Source organism: Polypterus senegalus, chromosome 4 (assembly GCF_016835505.1).
Source record: "Polypterus senegalus isolate Bchr_013 chromosome 4, ASM1683550v1, whole genome shotgun sequence".
Lineage (NCBI taxonomy): Eukaryota > Metazoa > Chordata > Cladistia > Polypteriformes > Polypteridae > Polypterus > Polypterus senegalus.
In genome coordinates, this window is record NC_053157.1 from 4638075 (window position 1) to 4656554 (window position 18480).

At 41.4% G+C, this 18480-nt stretch overlaps 1 protein-coding gene across 7 annotated transcripts in view; it reads right to left on the bottom strand.

Moving 5' to 3' along the window:
- Positions 1 to 18480, bottom strand: part of inpp4b (inositol polyphosphate-4-phosphatase type II B) — a 506601-nt gene that overhangs the window by 397497 nt on the left and 90624 nt on the right. For all 7 annotated transcript variants that reach the window (XR_005633279.1, XR_005633278.1, XR_005633277.1 and 4 more), the window contains exon 4: positions 6264 to 6382. Coding sequence is in view for 4 of the 7 variants with exons in the window: in XM_039750186.1 (XP_039606120.1) it covers positions 6264 to 6382 (119 nt within the window). In the remaining 3 variants the exon portion in view is untranslated. The remainder of the gene's footprint in view (positions 1 to 6263; positions 6383 to 18480) is intronic.

Genomic DNA, 18480 nt, shown 5'->3' on the forward strand with positions numbered 1-18480 from the left:
AAATCAAAAGTCCACCTCATGAGAAGGACTTAGGTGTCGTAGTGGACTCGACACTAATAACTACCAGACAAGCCATTAAGAAGGCTAACAGACTGTCAGGTTATATAGCGCCTTGATGTGTGGAGTACAAGACACAGGAGGTTTTGCTCAAACTTTATAGCACACTGGTGAGGCCTCATCTGGAGTCCTGGGTGTCATTTTATTTTACTAAAAAGACATAACAGCACTGGAGAAAGTCCAGAGGAGAGCAACTCGGCTGATTCAGGGTTACAGGGGATGAGTTATGAGGATAGATGAAAAGAGCTGAGCCTTTACAGTTTAAACAAATGAAGACATAATGTCAGTAAATGTAAAGTATGACATGTAGGAAGTAAAAATGCAAGGTTTGAATACACAGTGGGAGGCCTGAACATTGAAAGTCCACCTCATGAGAAGGAGTCGTTGTGGACTCGGCATCATCAACTGGCAGACAAGCCATTAAGAAGGCTAACAGAATGTCAGCTTATATAGCGCCTTGATGTGTGGAGTACAAGTCACAGGAGGTTCTGCTCAAGCTTTATAACACACTGGTGAGGCCTCATCTGGAGTCCTGTGTGCAGTTTTAATCTCCAAAAAGGACATAACAGTGCTTGGAAAGGTCCAGAGAAGAGCAACTCGGCTGACTCCAGTCCTACAGGGGATGAGTTATGAGGAAAGAATAAAAGAGCTGAGCCTTTAAAGAGATGAAGAGGAGACCTGAGTGAAGTGTTTACAATTATAAAGGGAATTAGTCTAGTAGATCGAGACTGGGACTTAAAAAAAAATAAGTTAAACAAGAAAATGGGGTGTGGAAGAAAAATTGAAGGGTTCACATAGTCAGTTAGGGGTAATTTGTTATTGCGCATAAAGTGTTCTGATATGCTTTATGCATTAAAATATAGCTTCAATTTTAGAAATAGCATACCAGGATCAATATATTTCAGAAATGTGTTCAAGCATATCAGGGAACCAAATAAAGGTCAAGTTAACAACAAAGAACAAGAAGGCAGTGGGTGATGGCTGAAGAAGATGGCCGACTATCGTGTACCCAGTAAGACCTGACAGATGTCATGCATACAGGAACTCAAGGAGTACTAAAAAGTATTGTCAGGACCAAGAATATACGGAAATTAGGCATTTACTTTGGGGTATGTAAGCTGGCTAGACTCTCTGCTGGAAAGATCTCATGTTTTTTAACCAATCAGAGTAAACATTCAGATGGAGCATGCCAATGAACCAATCAGAGTCAATGTCAGGATTAATTCAGCACTGTTATGTAAATTCAGTTGTCTATAAAGGTGAGCCTGGAACTTTCTTAATTGAGTGTATCCCTTTTCACAAAGAGAATTTAAAGATGCAATGGACAAGCTTCCTCCTGTCTGGGTTCTGACTTAAAGGGGTCCTAGTTGAGGATGAGATTTCTTTCCATCCATCCATTATCCAACCCGCTATATCCTGACTACATGGTCACGGGGGTCTGCTGGAGCCTTTTCCAGCCAACACAGGGCGCAAGGCAGGAATCAAACCCCGGGCAGGGCGCCAGCCCACCGCAGTGTCATTGTTATTCCACAGTTAATATAATTGCAATGTAACACTATATCACCGATCCAAAAACAAGTGTACGTACATACTTATGACGTATCTGTACTTTCAAAATGTAATAAAAACATTAGGACATTTAACTACAACTAGGGGCGGCACGGTGGTGCAGTGGGTAGCACTGCTGCCTCACTGTTAGGAGACCCGGGTTTGCTTCCTGGGTCCGCCCTCCCTGCGTGGAGTTTGCATGTCCTCCCCATGTCTGCGTGGGTTTCCTCCCACAGTCCAAAGACATGCAGGTTAGGTGCAATGGCGATCCTAAATTGTCCCTAGTGTGTGTGCCCTGCGGTGGGCTGGCGCCCTTCCTGGGGTTTCTTCCTGCCTTGGCTGACCCCCGTGGCGCTGTGTTAGGATATAGCAGGTTCGATAATGGATGGATGTATTGTATCGTATTGTTGACGGTGACATTATTTGCAAATAGGAGTGTTAAGAGGTGAGGGGTTTCTCCTAAAATGCGCCATCATTTCCACGGTTTTCAGGGACTTTAAGATTGTTGAGGTGTCACTCCGATATGACACCTCGTCCCCATCTGTGATCGGGCCAGTCAGGGTTGGTGTCATCAGCAAACATCTGCAGCTTATCTGAGGGGTCACTGGAGGTGCATTGATTGATGTAGAGCAGAGGTTCTGGAGGTCCACAGTGTCTGCAGGTTTTCACATTTCAGACCAGTTTCGTAATCAGAACCAGTTGATTTACTTATAAAGTGATATTTTTGAGGCTTAGCTTTAGTGAGCATGTTTGTTACGATTCAGGAGCTACAAAAATGGCCAGTTTTAAGTGCCGCCTGTTTACTTAACCCGCCATCAGTTGATCAGGAAGTGCAAATGACAAAGGAACCAGCAGCTCTCTGGCTAAAGAGCATCCATTTAAACCTGAATACCTTCATTATGAAGTATGCGTGGTAATAAAACACACAGAGAGAAGGGGAAGGACCAAGAGGGACAAATCCGTTCCAGACCACAGATCCACAACATAAGGTTGACGTTCTGAGGAAACAAAAAAACGTACGATTATTGTCTTGGAAGGTTAAAAGCATTGACAAGCCATGTAAATATTAGATGCCAAGTTCTATGATCGGTGAGGCCTGCTGTCCAAGAACAAAACGGGTTGGAACGAAAACTCTGCAGCCACTGCGGACCTCCAGGATTGTAATTGAGGACCCTTGGTGTAGAATGATAACAGGAGACAGAAAATGGTCAGTGGGGGGGCCGCTGTGCTCAGGGTGAGGAGCTCCGATGGAGATGTGCCCACCTTCACTACCTCACGTCTGCTCCGGGCAATGTCAAACGCCCAGAGAGTGGTCATTCCACCTTCAAACGACTTCAGGGGATTAGGACCGGGGACAAAAAAAAAAAACACCACCAAGTGACTACTTTTTAAGTATAATAATTATATTTTCAACATTTTATTTATCACTAATATTTTTAATTTTCTAAATATATTAGGTTTTTTGTCTCTAAAATAGTTTTGTTTCTTTTAATTTTAAACCTTCACCTCTCAAAAACTGGAGCAACTACGTTGCCAGAATTGGATTCAACACCCGCAAGTCTATAAAGAACATTTTTTTTCAGGCTTACATATCATTGTGATTTTAGTTATTTTATTGTTGTTTTTCACAATACATTTATTTTCACATTTAGTGTTGTCCACAGTATTCCTACATAAAGAGTGGGTGTGTGTGTGTGTGTTAGGGGGCTTCTTTGAATAAGTCAGGTGATCCGAAGTTCAGAATGTGACAGCTGGAAACGGCTGCGGGGATTCGTGCATTCGGGTTAAAGAGCACATCTGAACACCTGTCACTTTCTTCTGGGCTGCTGCCCTAACGTTTTGCAGCAACTGCTTCAATAGCCTTTGAAATTATTCTGGGGGGGAGGACTTGCAGATTTTGAAATTTGAAAAAAAGAGAAAACACACAAACACACACACACACACACATACACACTGCACAGTGTCTATCAAACAGCTGCAGGGGTATTATTTGTGCTGTCAACAACAACACTGACAGAGTTAAACTAATCTATTAGAGCGCCAATGTGACACTTAAACGTGTATAGCAAGAAACGGGGGTGAAACTAGCTTAAAAAATACATTTTTTATAAAATGTTAAAGTGGTGAGAGTAAGTTTTATAAAGAGTTAGAAGCAGTATTCAAAATAACTTTAAAAATGTGTGTGTATAAACAGTATACTGTATATAAGAATTAGCAGCTGCATCCAGATTAAGTAATTTAAAGGCAGAAGTACCTACTTTCTATAATTTTTTTTTTTCTCCTCTAAAGTGTGTCCTCCCCGAGACAAATTATAATAATTTTATTAATTTCCGGGCTCGGAATACGTTTAAAAAGCACCGTCCTTAATACTCGCTGTAATAAAAAAAGGCACCCGAGGGTTAAAGTTTTGGATTCCAAAGAAGTTAAATGTCTCTTCCTGACAGTGTGCCAAATATTGTTGAGATTGGACCAAAGGGTGTGGAATTTTACAAAGAACACACACACACACAGCAAGCTTTATATATTAGTTAAAAGTATACATAAAGAAACAGAACAGCAGTTAAAGGGACTTTAAAGGGTATTATATACTCTCACTCTCATTAAGGTGTATGTAAAGAAATGGTGCTTAATGTAATTTTACAAAGCATATACTGTGTCTATGTTTGTATAGATATATAAAGAATAAAACTGAACATAAAAAGCAGTGTTTACAGTAACTTTTAAAAGTACATATATACTTCATAAAGAACATTTTATTTATATAGCGCTTTTCCCATAAAGAATAAATATATAGGTATATATAAAACATATAACGAATATACATATAAAGAATAAAAATGTTTAGACAGAAGCAGTGCTTACAGGAACTTTAAAAAGTATATACTATAGATAAGAATATAAATATATAAACACATTTATTTATATAGCCCTTCACGATTAATACATAATAAGGATAAATATATAAACATATTAAAAATATAAACAGACCATATAAAATATAAATATAAATAATAAAAATGTTTATACAAAAGCAGTGTTACAGGAACTTAAAAATTATCTACTATATATAAGAATATAAAATATATAATACACTTATTAATATAGCGCCTTCCCGATATATACATATTAAGGATAAATATATAGATATATAAAAATATAAACAGAATATATAAAATATAAATATTTAAATTAAAAAATGTTTATACAGGAGCAGTGTTTAAAGAAACCTAAAAAGTATATACTATATGTAAGAATATAAATATTTTAACTATAAAATATATCATTAATTTTATTTATATAGCGCCTTTCCTATATATACATATAAAGGATAAATATATAAAAATATAAATAGAATATATTAAATATATAACGAATATATATATAATACTATGGTGTTGTACCGTTAGCCATTAATCTTGCTAGTTAGTCAATAAAAGGTGTCATCTTGCTTAACTTCTCACTACATGCATACATATATACACAAATATACATATGCTGTATACACATATATATAAATAATACACATGTTTATAAAAAAAAGCAGTGTTTACAGAACTTTAAAAAGTGTGTCTATATATAGGGAAAACATGAAAATAAATACATAACAGAAAATCATACATATAGTAATATAAAGAAGTTATGTTTAAAGTTAATCTTAAAAGAGTATTTAAAGAAACGGTATTTCTTTATATATTAAGTGAGTTTTGAAAATAGTATGGTACGATTATATATTATATACATACATATATATATGCGTGTGCGTACGGTGCACATATAAAGTGTATATAAAGAAACGACTAATAAAATAACTCGGAAAACTTTATATTAAGAAAAAGGTGTATATAAAAAAGCCGCGTTTAAAGTTAATTTATAAATGATATATACATATACAAAGAGTAAAAGCTGATATAAAGCAGCAATGTTTAAAGCATATCTTAAAAGCGTACGTACGGTAAAGAAACGAAGTTCCGATGATTCAGACGTGACGAGCACACGCGTGTCCGAATACGCGGCCCTTAAAGCAACTCCTCCCAGCATGTAAAAGGTTAACGAGCGCGCGCGCGCCCATCAATCAGTGCCGCGTTCGCTCCCCGCGCTTTTACGCCTTTAAATTCCCACCTTTCTCTCCACGAACCACGTGTTTCTCGCGGCGCTTCCCAGAGCGCGGGCGGCGTGACACCCAGATAGTACGTACCGCCTTTGGAAACATTTGAAGGCAAGAACAAAACTTTTTTTTTTTTTTGTTTTTGTTAAAGGTGTTCTTAGCGTCGTTCTGTCGCCAAGTGGCGGCAGCGTCCTCAAGTGGCAGACGACTTTACTGCAGGGAAGTGGACGCAATTAATTCCCGAAGCTTAGTCTGACAGGTAGGCGTCCGGCACCTGGATTACGCGCCCTCTCCTCACTTTCCGAGATCTCGTGGATTGCGGAGGGAGCTGATTTTTTTTTTTTCCAAAATCGGTAGAAGCGAAACTCCTGTCTTTGTAAGGCAAGTTTAATCATGACTGCCGAAACGCTGAAAGGCGCTGATGAATAACCTCAGGTATGCGTTAATGCGGCGTTGAGCACCCTGCACCCACACCTGGCCCGAGCTCGCCTCACTTTCACTTTACCGGTAGACGAGGCGGATGACAACACGAACAGTTCAACATCAAACTTACCTCCACAACTTCAGTGCTGGAGTACGCCGTTGCGCTCCTCTGCTGCTCGCTCACCACAGACGCGTACACGACCGCGTTGGGTTTCCTCTCTCGGGCGGGCGCCGCGAGTTCTCTGCAGGCTGCAAAATACAAGAAAACAGCGGGGCACAGTCACCAAAAAGAGAGAGAGAGAGGGTGTGGGGAGAAAAAGAGAAAGTGCAGACGACAGGCGACATGAGAGGAGGGGGGGAGAGGACTGGAGCCTGCAGCCCGACGCGTCCCGAGCCAGCTGTGCGACACAAATAGGAAGTCACATGTGAGCGGGCGGGCGAGTGAGCGAGCGGCTCCTCTCTCTCGTGTCTACCCCGCACTTTGACGGAGTCGCTTGGACACTTCACTCGCTTTTCATTCTTTAATTTATTTTTTTTTCTTTCTGGATCAACCCACAGAGAAGCGGGCCCTGCCAGCCTCCTTTCACTGCCAAGTTTCCCTGTCATGTCTCCGTCTACAGGAAAGGGGGGAGGGGGAAAATTACCTGTTTTCATTGGCAACAGGAAACGCTGACCGAAACGAGAGCTTTCATTTACGGCTAAATGTTGAAAGTCTCAACTCGGTGCACTGCCCCTTACAAAAAAAAAAAAAAACTTGAAGGGAAAGTCATGAAGGGAACTGGAAGTGCGCTCCAGAATCTCTGCAGCTGACTCGACAGAAATAGCATGTCACAGTTTGAAATAAGGCATAGGGGGTCCACACCTCCGGTCCTGGAGGGCTGCAGGTTTTCAGTCTAACCCTTTTCTTAATCCGTGACCTGTTTTTGCTGCTAATTCACTTCATTTGAATTTATTTTAATTGACTTTTTTTTTTTTTTTTAGATTTGTTCCTTAGAATGGCTTCATTTCTTTCCTTGAATGGCACCCAAACTGAAAGGAAATGTGAAGTGAGTGAGCCAACAGAAGATCACCTAAGTCCAGGCCAGAAACTCGAACCAATTTCACTCCTACCATAAGGCTCTGATTCTTCTTCTTTTTTCGGCTGCTCCCCTAATGGGTTGCCACAGCGGATCATCCTTTTCCATCTCTTCCTGTCCTCGTCATCTTGTTCTGTTACACCCGTCACTTGCATATCCTCTCTCACCGCATCCATAAACCTTCTCTCTCTTTTCCTCTTGCCTGGCAGCTCTATCCTTAGCACCCTTCTCCCAATATACCCAGCATCTCTCCTCTGCACATGCCTACACCAGCGCCATCTCGCCTCTCTGACTTTGTCTCCCAACTGGCCTACCTGAGCTGACTCTCTAATGTCCTCATTTCTAATCCTCGTCAAATCTTATTTTAAAAAAACAAAGTTTTTTTTTTTGTGGTCTTGATCTGCGCCACCACCACCTGATCAAAGCACTGTGATATCCCTACATTAATGGATTAAAGGCCAGAAGTCTCCATGACCGTCGTCATCATCAAGTTCTTCTATGTGAACCCTGAATACATTGAGGAATGATTTTGAGGTCATTTATGTTAGGTAGAATACCTAGAGGGGGCTGGGTGGGTGTTCTTGGGGGGGCTAGGAACCCCTGCAGATTTTTTTTTTTTCTTCTGTCCTCCATGTCCATCGGACCTTACTTTTAGTCCTGTGTTAATTAGTGTTCCCTAATTCAATTTTCTTATTTATTTTGTCTTTTTTTCCTCTTTCTTCATTATGTAAAGCACTTTGTGTTACATCAGTTGTATGAGAATAACATCCATTATCCAACCCGCTATATCCTAACTACAGGGTCACGGGGGGTCTACTGGAGCCAATCCCAGGCAACACAAGGCACAAGGCAGGAAACAAACCCCGGGCAGGGCATACACTGGGGACAATTTAGGATCGCAAGTGCACCTAACCTGCATGTCTTTGGACTGTGGGAGGAAACCCACTCAGATACGGGGAGAACATGCTAACTCCATGCAGGGAGGACCCCGGAAATGAACCCGGGTCTCCTAACTGCGGGGCAGCAGCTCTACCCACTGCACCACCGTGCCGCCTTTTGTATGAAAATGTGCTCTAGAAATGTTCTTATTGTTTAACTCTGCCATCTCCAGCTCTGTCTCCTGCTTTCTGGGCATTGCCACCGTCTCCAGCCCATATAACATAACTAGTCTCACTACTGTCCTGTAGACCTTCCCTTTCACTCTTGCTGATACCCATCTGTCTCAAATCACTCCCAGTGGCGTAGCTCAAGTTCATGCCGCTCGGGGCAGGGCGGTGCTTCAATTTGCCACCCTCTTAACATATCTGAATATGCTAACCTATTTAAATAGAAAATTAAAATGACGTATACAGAAAAATCAGGATAGATTTTGCATAGATTTATTCATATATAGAGAAACAGCAATCATTTTTCACATATAATTATAAGCATCAACTAGACAAGCGTATGGTATAGATGCACTGATAAGCCATGTTCTAATTATTAGTTTAATATAATTACGCTGCGAAAACCAGAACCAGTGTAGTGTACAAGTGATAGGTGGGGATGAGCTAGAACGCATTCGAATTCCTAACAAAATGAAATTATCAATTGTAAATTAGTTGTTTATCTTCCTAGAAATTCTTATTGGTGTAATGTTTATTTTTGTTATTGCCTCATACATTTCAATTGCTCTGTCAGATGCCATTACAGAAGGACAGTCTGAAAATTATTTGTGGATAAAAATCGGAATTGTACTTTTTTCATTCATGAGTGATATTTTTTTCTGAACCCTGCTGCTTACACACCAATTGTACTGAGCCTTTTGGCCAATAATGCCGCCCCTTCCGTCCGCCCCCACCTACGCCACTGATCACTCTTTACACTCTTCTTCACTTCTCTTCCACACTCCCCATTACTCTGTACTGTTGATCTCAGGTATTTAAACTCCTCCACCTTCGCCAACTCTACTCCCCTCATCCTCACCATTCCGCTGACCTCCCTCTCATTCACACACATGTATTTTGTCTTGGTGGTCCTACTGACCTTCATTCCTCTCCACCTCTCCAGGGTCTCCTCAACCTGCTCCCTACTCTCACGACAGATCACAATGTCATCAGCAAACATCACAGTCCACGGTGACTCCTGTCTAATCTCCTCCGTCAACATGTCCATCACCATTGCAAATAAGAAAGGGGCTCATAGCTGATCCCTGATGTAATCCCACCTTCACGTTGAATGCATCTTGTTGTCAATTAAACCCATTGTTTAATTCCATAGCTTGTTGCTGCTCTTATTGTCCAATAACAGACATTTCCGAAATTGATGATTTTTTTTTTTTTCCCAATTCTAAGAGCTTTGTTTGGGGATCTGAGCAGATCAGCATTCCTGAGACCTTCACCTTTCTTTATTTTCAGATATAGTGTGGCCAACAATGTTGGTCCTGTTTTGACTCATTTTCTATCTCCTTATTCTTTGGCTGCTAATTAAGGAAAAAAGAAACAATTAAGGCATCTTAGTCTTCAAGAGCAATGCAATTAAAATGAATTCAAAAGAAGCAGCAGCAAAAACAGGCCACTAATTAAGAAATGGGTTAGAATGAAAACTGCAGCCACAGCACGGCAGCGCAGTGGTAGCGCTGCTGCCTCACAGTAAGGAGACCCGGGTTCGCTTCCTGGGTGGAGTTTGCATGTTCACCCAGTGTCTTCGTCGGTTTCCTCCCACAGTCCAAAGGCATGCAGGTTAGGTGCATTGGTGATCCTAAATTGTCCCTAGTGTGTGTGTGTGTGTGCCCTGTCCGGGATTTGTTCCTGCCTTGCACCCTGTGCTGGCTGGGATTGGCTCCAGCAGACCCCCATGACCCTGTGTTAGGATATAGCAGGTTAGACAATGACTGACTGACTTCTTAATTGCATTTGATTTGGTTTTGCCCTTGCCATTAAGCTTTTAGATTAAAACTGTGGGCAGCGTGACATCTAGATTGTAGCTCTCTATCAAAATTTGTAGATATCCATCATAATTGTGGAAAATGATTTAGATCATCTAACATCAGATTATAATGCGACTTTGAAAGAGGCTTTAGAAACTGTAGCTCTCCTCAAAACCAATGGGATCGAAATGCATAGAAACTCCCCCTGGCTTAATGTGAGCAGAATTTCAAAATCTGGAGCATAAATGGTTAGCAACAAAGCTGCAGGTCTTCTGAATTGCTTGGACAGAGAGCATTAAAAAAAAGTATAAAAGAGCTCTATTCATGGCCTGCTCAGACTACTATTCTGAGTTAATAGATAACCAACATTAATAACTGTTTAGAACATTGGCTAATCTAACAAAGGAGGATTCTGAACTCCAGTGCAAAATGCCAACAGACATTAGCAGTGCAGACTTTATAAACTTCTTTAATAAGAAAATTGAAAAAGTAAGATCCTCAATGTCAGTGTCACCTCACAAACTAAATATTACATTGGCAAGCCCTGTCTCGCTTTGCACACACTGTTTTAGTACTTTTAATTTGATAACCGAACAGGAAATCATAACGTTTATTTCTAAAACGAAACCTACCTGTCCCCTAGCGCAGTCCCAACAAAACCTGCGAAAAGATCAATTATCTCCCCTTTCAGTACCTGTTCTTGTCATTGTCAATAGTTCATTAAAGAGTGGCGCAGTTCAATGTCAGTGGGGCCGCTACCTAAAAGTCCACAGCTATACCTACATACATACAATAATTATAGAGCCATTTCAAATTTACCGTTTCTCTGTAAAACCCTTTGAAAAGTCGTCTCCATGCAGCGTTGGTCTCACCTCACACATCACAGTCTATTTGAGAAATTCCAAGCTGGCTTCCGTACTACTGGTAAAGTACAAAAGCGGCACAAACACATGCTGTAAACGAAATTCTGATATGCTCTGATGAAAGAATTCCCACAGTAATTATGCTGTTAGATTTAAGCATTAGATTTGATACCATTGACCATTCTATTTTATTACACCGTCTGGAAAGTGACATTAGGGTCTCCTGCATTGTGCTTGCCTGTTTTGTTTTACTTTTTTTTTTCCAAATCAAGCTCTCCTTTCTTTTTTCTTGTCTTTTACTGCCTCCACTCCTTTCCTGTAAGCTCTGTCCTAAACCTCTCGACTCCCTGAATGGAGTGAGGCAGACTCTTTTAAAGTGCACCCGGAAGTGCTCCAGGTGTGCTCCCATTAGGTTCCGGCAGCATTCCTGGTTGTGGCAGAAGTGCTGCATGGGCATCCGGAAGTACTCCAGGTGTTCCTGGATCTTCTTCTGTCCAAGGCTCCATAATTGTACAGGCAGCCATATCTCCCAGTAGTGTTGCGCTTCCTGGGGGACTGCCCTCTCATGTTCCAGGGGAGATATCGTCTCTCACCTGGTCCTTCCATCTTCAAGGCGTCCCCACTGACTAAAAGCCCCAGCCGTTATATATATAAAAATTTATTATTGTTGTTGTTGTTATTATTAATACAAAATATATATATATGTAATAATATATATATTAGTGGCAGACGGCTGGGGACCCTACCTGGCCGGGACACCTGGAAGTTCCACGAGAGGGACAATACCTCCCTTGGGCCACAAGAGGGCAGATGTCCTGGTTTGCATGGGAGTCACGGGAACAGAGCTGGGAAGCTCATCCCTGTTGGGGCCCCATGGCCACTGCCAGGGGGCTCCCAGACGATTATGGAACCCTGGATGGCAGCAGTCCCACCACTCTTTTGAAGAGCTACCGGAAGGAATTCCAGGGACACCTGGAGTGCTTCTGGGTGCTCATGTGGCACTTCCACCACACCAGGTAGGTGGAGGACTAAACTTACAGGAGAGGAGTTGAGAGGAGGAAGTAAAGAAGGGACTGAGACTGGTTGATTTAGGCATTTTGGTGCTGTTTATCATATATAGACTAATAAACATCTGTGTTTTGGGACATTTGGTGTCTGCCTGTCTGTGCCCGGGGGCTGTCCTACAGTGGTGTGAAAAACTATTTGCCCCCTTCCTGATTTCTTATTCTTTTGCATGTTTGTCACACAAAATGTTTCTGATCATCAAACACATTTAACCATTAGTCAAATATAACACAAGTAAACACAAAATGCAGTTTTTAAATGATGGCTTTTATTATTTAGGGAGAAAAAAAACCCAAACCTACATGGCCCTGTGTGAAAAAGTAATTGCCCCCTTGTTCAAAAATCACCTAACTGTGGTGTATCACACCTGAGTTCAATTTCCTGATTACTGCCTCACCTGTTTCAATCAAGAATTCACTTAAATAGGAGCTGCCTGACACAGAGAAGTAGACCAAAAGCACCTCAAAAGCTAGACATCATGCCAAGATCCAAAGAAATTCAGGAACAAATGAGAACAGAAGTAATTGAGATCTATCAGTCTGGTAAAGGTTATAAAGCCATTTCTAAAGCTTTGGGACTCCAGCGAACCTTAGTGAGAGCCATTATCCACAAATGGCAAAAACATGGAACAGTGGTGAACCTTCCCAGGAGTGGCCGGCCGACCAAAATTACCCCAAGAGCGCAGAGACGACTCATCCAAGAGGTCACAAATGACCCCAGGACAACGTCTAAAGAACTGCAGGCCTCACTTGCCTCAATTAAGGTCAGTGTTCACGACTCAACCATAAGAAAGAGACTGGGCAAAAACAGCCTGCATGGCAGATTTCCAAGACGCAAACCACTGTTAAGCAAAAGAACATTAGGCTCTCTCAATTTTGCTAAGAAACATCTCAATGATTGCCAAGACTTTTGGGAAAATACCTTGTGGACTGATGAGACAAAAGTTTAACTTTTTGGAAGGCAAATGTCCTGTTACATCTGGCATAAAAGGAACACAGCATTTCAGAAAAAGAACATCATACCAACAGTAAAATATGGTGGTGGTAGTGTGATGGTCTGGGGTTGTTTTGCTGTTTCAGGACCTGGAAGGCTTGCTGTGATAGATGGAACTATGAATTCTACTGTCTACCAAAAAATCCTGAAGGAGAATTTCCGGCCATCTGTTTGTCAACTCAAGCTGAAGCGATCTTGGGTGCTGCAACAGGACAATGACCCAAAACACACCAGCAAATCCACCTCTGAATGGCTGAAGAAAAACAAAATGAAGACTTTGGAGTGGCCTAGTCAAAGTCCTGACCTGAATCCAATTGAGATGCTATGGCATAACCTTAAAAAGGCGGTTCATGCTAGAAAACCCTCAAATAAAGCTGAATTACAACAATTCTGCAAAGATGAGTGGGCCAAAATTCCTCCAGAGCGCTGTAAAAGACTCATTGCAAGTTATCGCAAACGCTTGATTGCAGTTATTGCTGCTAAGGGTGGCCCAACCAGTTATTAGGTTCAGGGAGCAATTACTTTTTCACACAGGGCCATGTAGGTTTGGATTTTTTTCTCCCTAAATAATAAAAACCATCATTTAAAAACTGCATTTTGTGTTTACTTGTGTTATATTTGACTAATGGTTAAATGTGTTTGTTGATCAGAAACATTTTGTGTGACAAACATGCAAAAGAATAAGAAATCAGGAAGGGGGCAAATAGTTTTTCACACCACTGTATCTATCTATAGACTGTGTATGTATGTATATAATGTGTGATTCTATTTTTTTTATTTTGGATTTCACATATTTATTAGTTTTTACTTAGCCACGGTTTAATTAGTGTGGGAAGACCCGTGCACTTGCCTTAGTGAGGTAATTGCCATTTATCAGTAGGGCAAGCCCATGGCATCAGCTGACATTGCTGGCACGTATCTTAAAAAGTGAAGTGAGCGCTAAGTACATAGAAGCACTGGAATCAAAACGTAAATAAAGAGAGTAAGGCGAGAGCAGGACCAGGATAGAATGGGCTCCGTAGTTGTCTTGAAGGAGTGAAAGAAAGATCCGGTAAGAAGAAGAGTTTGATAATGCCTGTTAGGCTCTGTTGCATTGAGCATTTTCTTTAAATAAATAATAGAGGAAGTTTTGTTTTTGAGCTCGATTTCTGTGAATGTGCACAAGGTTGGGCAGCTGCGGGGTGTGGACGGTGGGCTGTTTGCTTAATTAGTCAGCTGTTTCACAATGGCACTCCGTAGGTCCGCAGGAACGCAGAATGCTGCACCAAAAGAGGTATAAGGGGAGAGTCTGAGCAGAACAGGGGGAAAAAAAGAATTTGAGTTCTGAATATCTTCTTGTTCTTTCAGCTGCTGTCATTAGGGGTCGCCACAGCAAATCATCTTCTTCCTTCTCTTTCTGTCCTCGTCATCTTGCTCTGTCACACCCATCACCTGCATGTCCTTTCCCACCACATCCATAAACCTTCTCTTAGGCCAGGGGTATCCAACACCAGTCCTGCAGGGCCATAGTGACTACAGGTTTTCATTCTAACCATTTACTTAATCAGTGACCCGTTTTTGGTGCTAATCAACTTCTTTTCCCATCATTTTAATAGCCCTGTTTTCAAGAATTCAGTCGTCTGGACCGATTCTTTTCTTCAGTCAATGATGGCCAAACAGAAATGAGAAGTGAAGCGAGCCAACAGATGACCAGCTAAATGGGCGCTTCAAACCGCAACCAATTTCACTTCAACTAGTTCCTGATTTAGAAGCAGATTTATGTTGTTAATTAAATCTGTTACTTAATTGCATGGATTGTAGCTACCACAGCAGACTGATTTTCTGTTTTTTCTTAGGAACAGCAACACAATGTTTTGGTGACCTGAGAGATCAACCTTACCAAGACCTTCACCTTTCTTTATTTTCAGATATTGTGTGATGGGAACAGGTGAGCTGGTCATCTGTCTGCTTGTTTTTTGGTTTTTTTCTCATTATTGTTTGGCTGCTAATTAAGGAAAAAGAAACAACAAAGGGGTCTGAGTAAAGTTAATTAAAACTAAGGCAAAGGAAGTGAATTAGCAACAAAAACGGGTCACTAATTAAGAAGATGGTTAGAGTATAAACCTGCAGCCAGTGTGGCCCTCCAGGACCAGAGCTGGACACCCCCTGTCTTAGGCCTTCCTGTTTTTCTCTTGCCTGGCCACTCTATCCTTAGCACCCTTCTCCCAGTATACCCAGCATCTCTCCTCTGCACATGTCCAAACCAATCCAATCTCGCCTCTCTGACTTTGTCTCCCAACCGTCCCACCTGAGCTGACCCTCTAACGTTCTCATTTCTAATCCTGTTCATCCTCATCACACCCAATGCAAATCTTAACATCTTTAACTCTGACACATCCAGCTCTGTCTCCTGCTTTCTGTTTAGTGCCGCCGTCTCCTGCCCATATAAGATAGGTGGTCTCACTACCGTCCTGTAGACCTTCCCTTTCACTCTTGCTGATACCCGTCTGTCACTAATCACTCCTGACACTCTTCTCCACCCACATCACCCTGCCTGCACTCTCTTCTTCACTTCTCTTCCACAATCCCCGTTACTCTGTACTGTTGATCTCAGGTATTTAAATTCATCCACCTTCGCCAACTCTACTCCCTGCATCCTCACCATTCCACTGACCTCCCTCTCATTCACACACATGTATTATGTCTTGGTTGTCCTACTGACCTTCATTCCTCTCCTCTCATATCTCCACCTCTCCAGGGTCTCCTCAACCTGCTCCCTACTCTTTCTACAGATCACAATGTCATCAGCAAACATCACAGTCCACGGGGACTCCTGTCTAATCTCGTCTGTCAGCCTGTCCGTCACCATTGCAAATATACCTTTTATTAAACATTAAGATTCAATACAAAATGCAACAAAATATCAAAAACAAAGAGAACATCCTATGTAACCTATGACTGTCTACTCTGCCTTCGTTTCATAATAGTTAATTCACAAAACAAAAACGGGCTCCTCGTTAACAATTTTGTTGCATTCGTTACACACCACTGTTCTATAAATGTCCGCAAATTGTGGGTCATTCTATAAAACTTGTAATCTAAGAAAATTCTTATTTTTAATTGTGTCTTAAGGAAAGAAAGGAAGAAAGATGAGAGAAGGAGTAAACCATAACCAGTATTTTAAAGTCAGTTCTAAATGTCACAGGTAACCAGTGTAGTGAGGCTAAGACTGGTGTGATGTGCTCGGATTTTTTTTTTCTAGTTTAGATTCTGGCAGCTCCATTCTGCACTCGTTGTAATCGATTGATGTCTTTTTTGTTGGTCCTGAGAGGAGTGCGTTACATTAAATCTAGTCGACTAAAACAACAGTGTGAACTCATTTTTCAGCATCTTGCAAAGTTATAAGGGATCTAACTTTTGCTATATTTTTTAAGTGAAAAAATGCTGTCCTAGTAATCTGATTAATACAGGGTGGTCCAGATCTAATTATGCAGATCCAGATCGTCTGGATGGCTTTGATTTATGTGGGGACGATTCCAGTTCGGTGCGAAGACAATTCTTCATGTCGTCAGTTCGCACACTTCTCGATGGTCTGGGATTTTTCGGGGGATTTTCTGTGTAATAAACTTAAGTTATAGCGTAATGAAAATTGCATAATTAGATCTGGACCACCCTATATGTGATTTAAAATTTAGGTCAATTTTTTTACCTCCATCTTGATTTTTAAGCCTATTGGATCAAGTTTATTTCTAATAACCTCATTATATACATTTTTGCCAACCACTAAGATTTCTGTTTTCTCTCTTTAGTTTGAGAAAATGACTACTCATCCATTCAGAAACACAAGTAAGACATTGGGGGTCAGTGAATCAAGAGAGTCGGGGTCATCAGGCGCTATTGATAAATACAGTTGTGTGTCGTCAGTATAGCTCTGGTAGTTCACGTTATGCCCAGAGATAATCTGACCTAACGGAAGCATGTAAATCGAAATGAGCAGCGGACCCCGGGAAGAGAACTTTGTGCACCACCATATACTTTGTAGAATATTGTGTGTCATCGAAGTAACAAAGAATTTTCTACCTGCCAGGTAGGACTCAAACCAATTTAAGACCCTGCAAGAGAGGCCCACCCACTGACTAAGGCGATTTCTAAGAATATTGTGATCAATGGTATCAAATGTGGCACTCAGATCTCCGAGGGTGAGAACAGATACACGGCCTCTGTCTTCATTGACCTGCAAGTCCTTTACTGTGATGAATTTCCCCTTGGGATTAATATAAAGTATCTATCTATCTATTTTAACGAGTGCCGTTTTTGCACTGTGATTTTTTTTTTTTTTTCTCTCTCTAAATCCCGACTGCAACTTGTCAAGAACACAATGCTTGTTGAGGTGGTCATTTAGGGCCTGATGACTGCTTTTTCTAGGATTAAATCAAATTAAATAACCAGAACACCTGGAAAAGCAGAATGAAAGTTAGGATGAAAATACTGTTAATAAATTAAAAGAACAACATCTTCCCTGTATAACTGCTTATTACATTGTAATAAAAATCTACCAAACTTGGCTTGTAATTTCTACTTTGACTCCAAAACACAGAAACTGGTTAATAAGGACTCACTAAATTATGCTAAGTGCCCAATGAAAAAACGGAAGTTGGTTGGATCAAAAAGCTGCAGGGCCTAATTTAGGAAGCGCTGTCCTATGGTGACTGGCCAACCCTTAGTTTTAGATTTGTTTTTTTTTCCCCCGCAATGATTTTTAGAAGAACTCTTTCTGAAAGTCTTCTTTTAGGAGGCTCTCGTGTTTTAACGTGTCACACGTGCGTGTCGGAATGTCACCTTCCAAGTTCTCCCAAGCCAAGGGGGGCGCTGCTACCTCCGCTGACTAGCTTTTCTCCTCTCTGTGTCCGACAGCACAGAAAGAACGCCCAGTCAGGGCCACTAACTCCACCCCCTTACAATCCCTGGGCTATAAATTTGAGGGGAAATATGTCACTTGAAGTCCAGGCATCAACCCCTAAAGATTTCAAGGAAAGAAGATTTGACTGCCCCATTGCTGAGGGGTGACTATATTCTGTGTGTATTATTCTTATTAAATGTCATCACGTGTTACTTTTGCCAGTTGCACATTTGTCAGCTGGCTTGGCACCCAAAGGTGCTGCCAGTTGTCCCAGCATGTTTTAAAGTATTTTTTCCATGGACACTTTATTCCATCTTTTGGTTTTAGTTAACAGTCAGTCAGTCATTTTCCAACCCACTATATCCTAACTACAGGGGTCACGGGGGGTCTGCTGGAGCCGTTCCCAGCCAGCACAGGGCCCAAGGCAGGAACACATCCCAGGCAGGGTACCAGCCCACCACAGGGCACACACTAGTGCCAATTTAGGACCACCAATGCACCACATCTGCATGTCTTTTAACTGTGGGAGGAAACCCACACAGACATGGGGAGAACATGCAAAC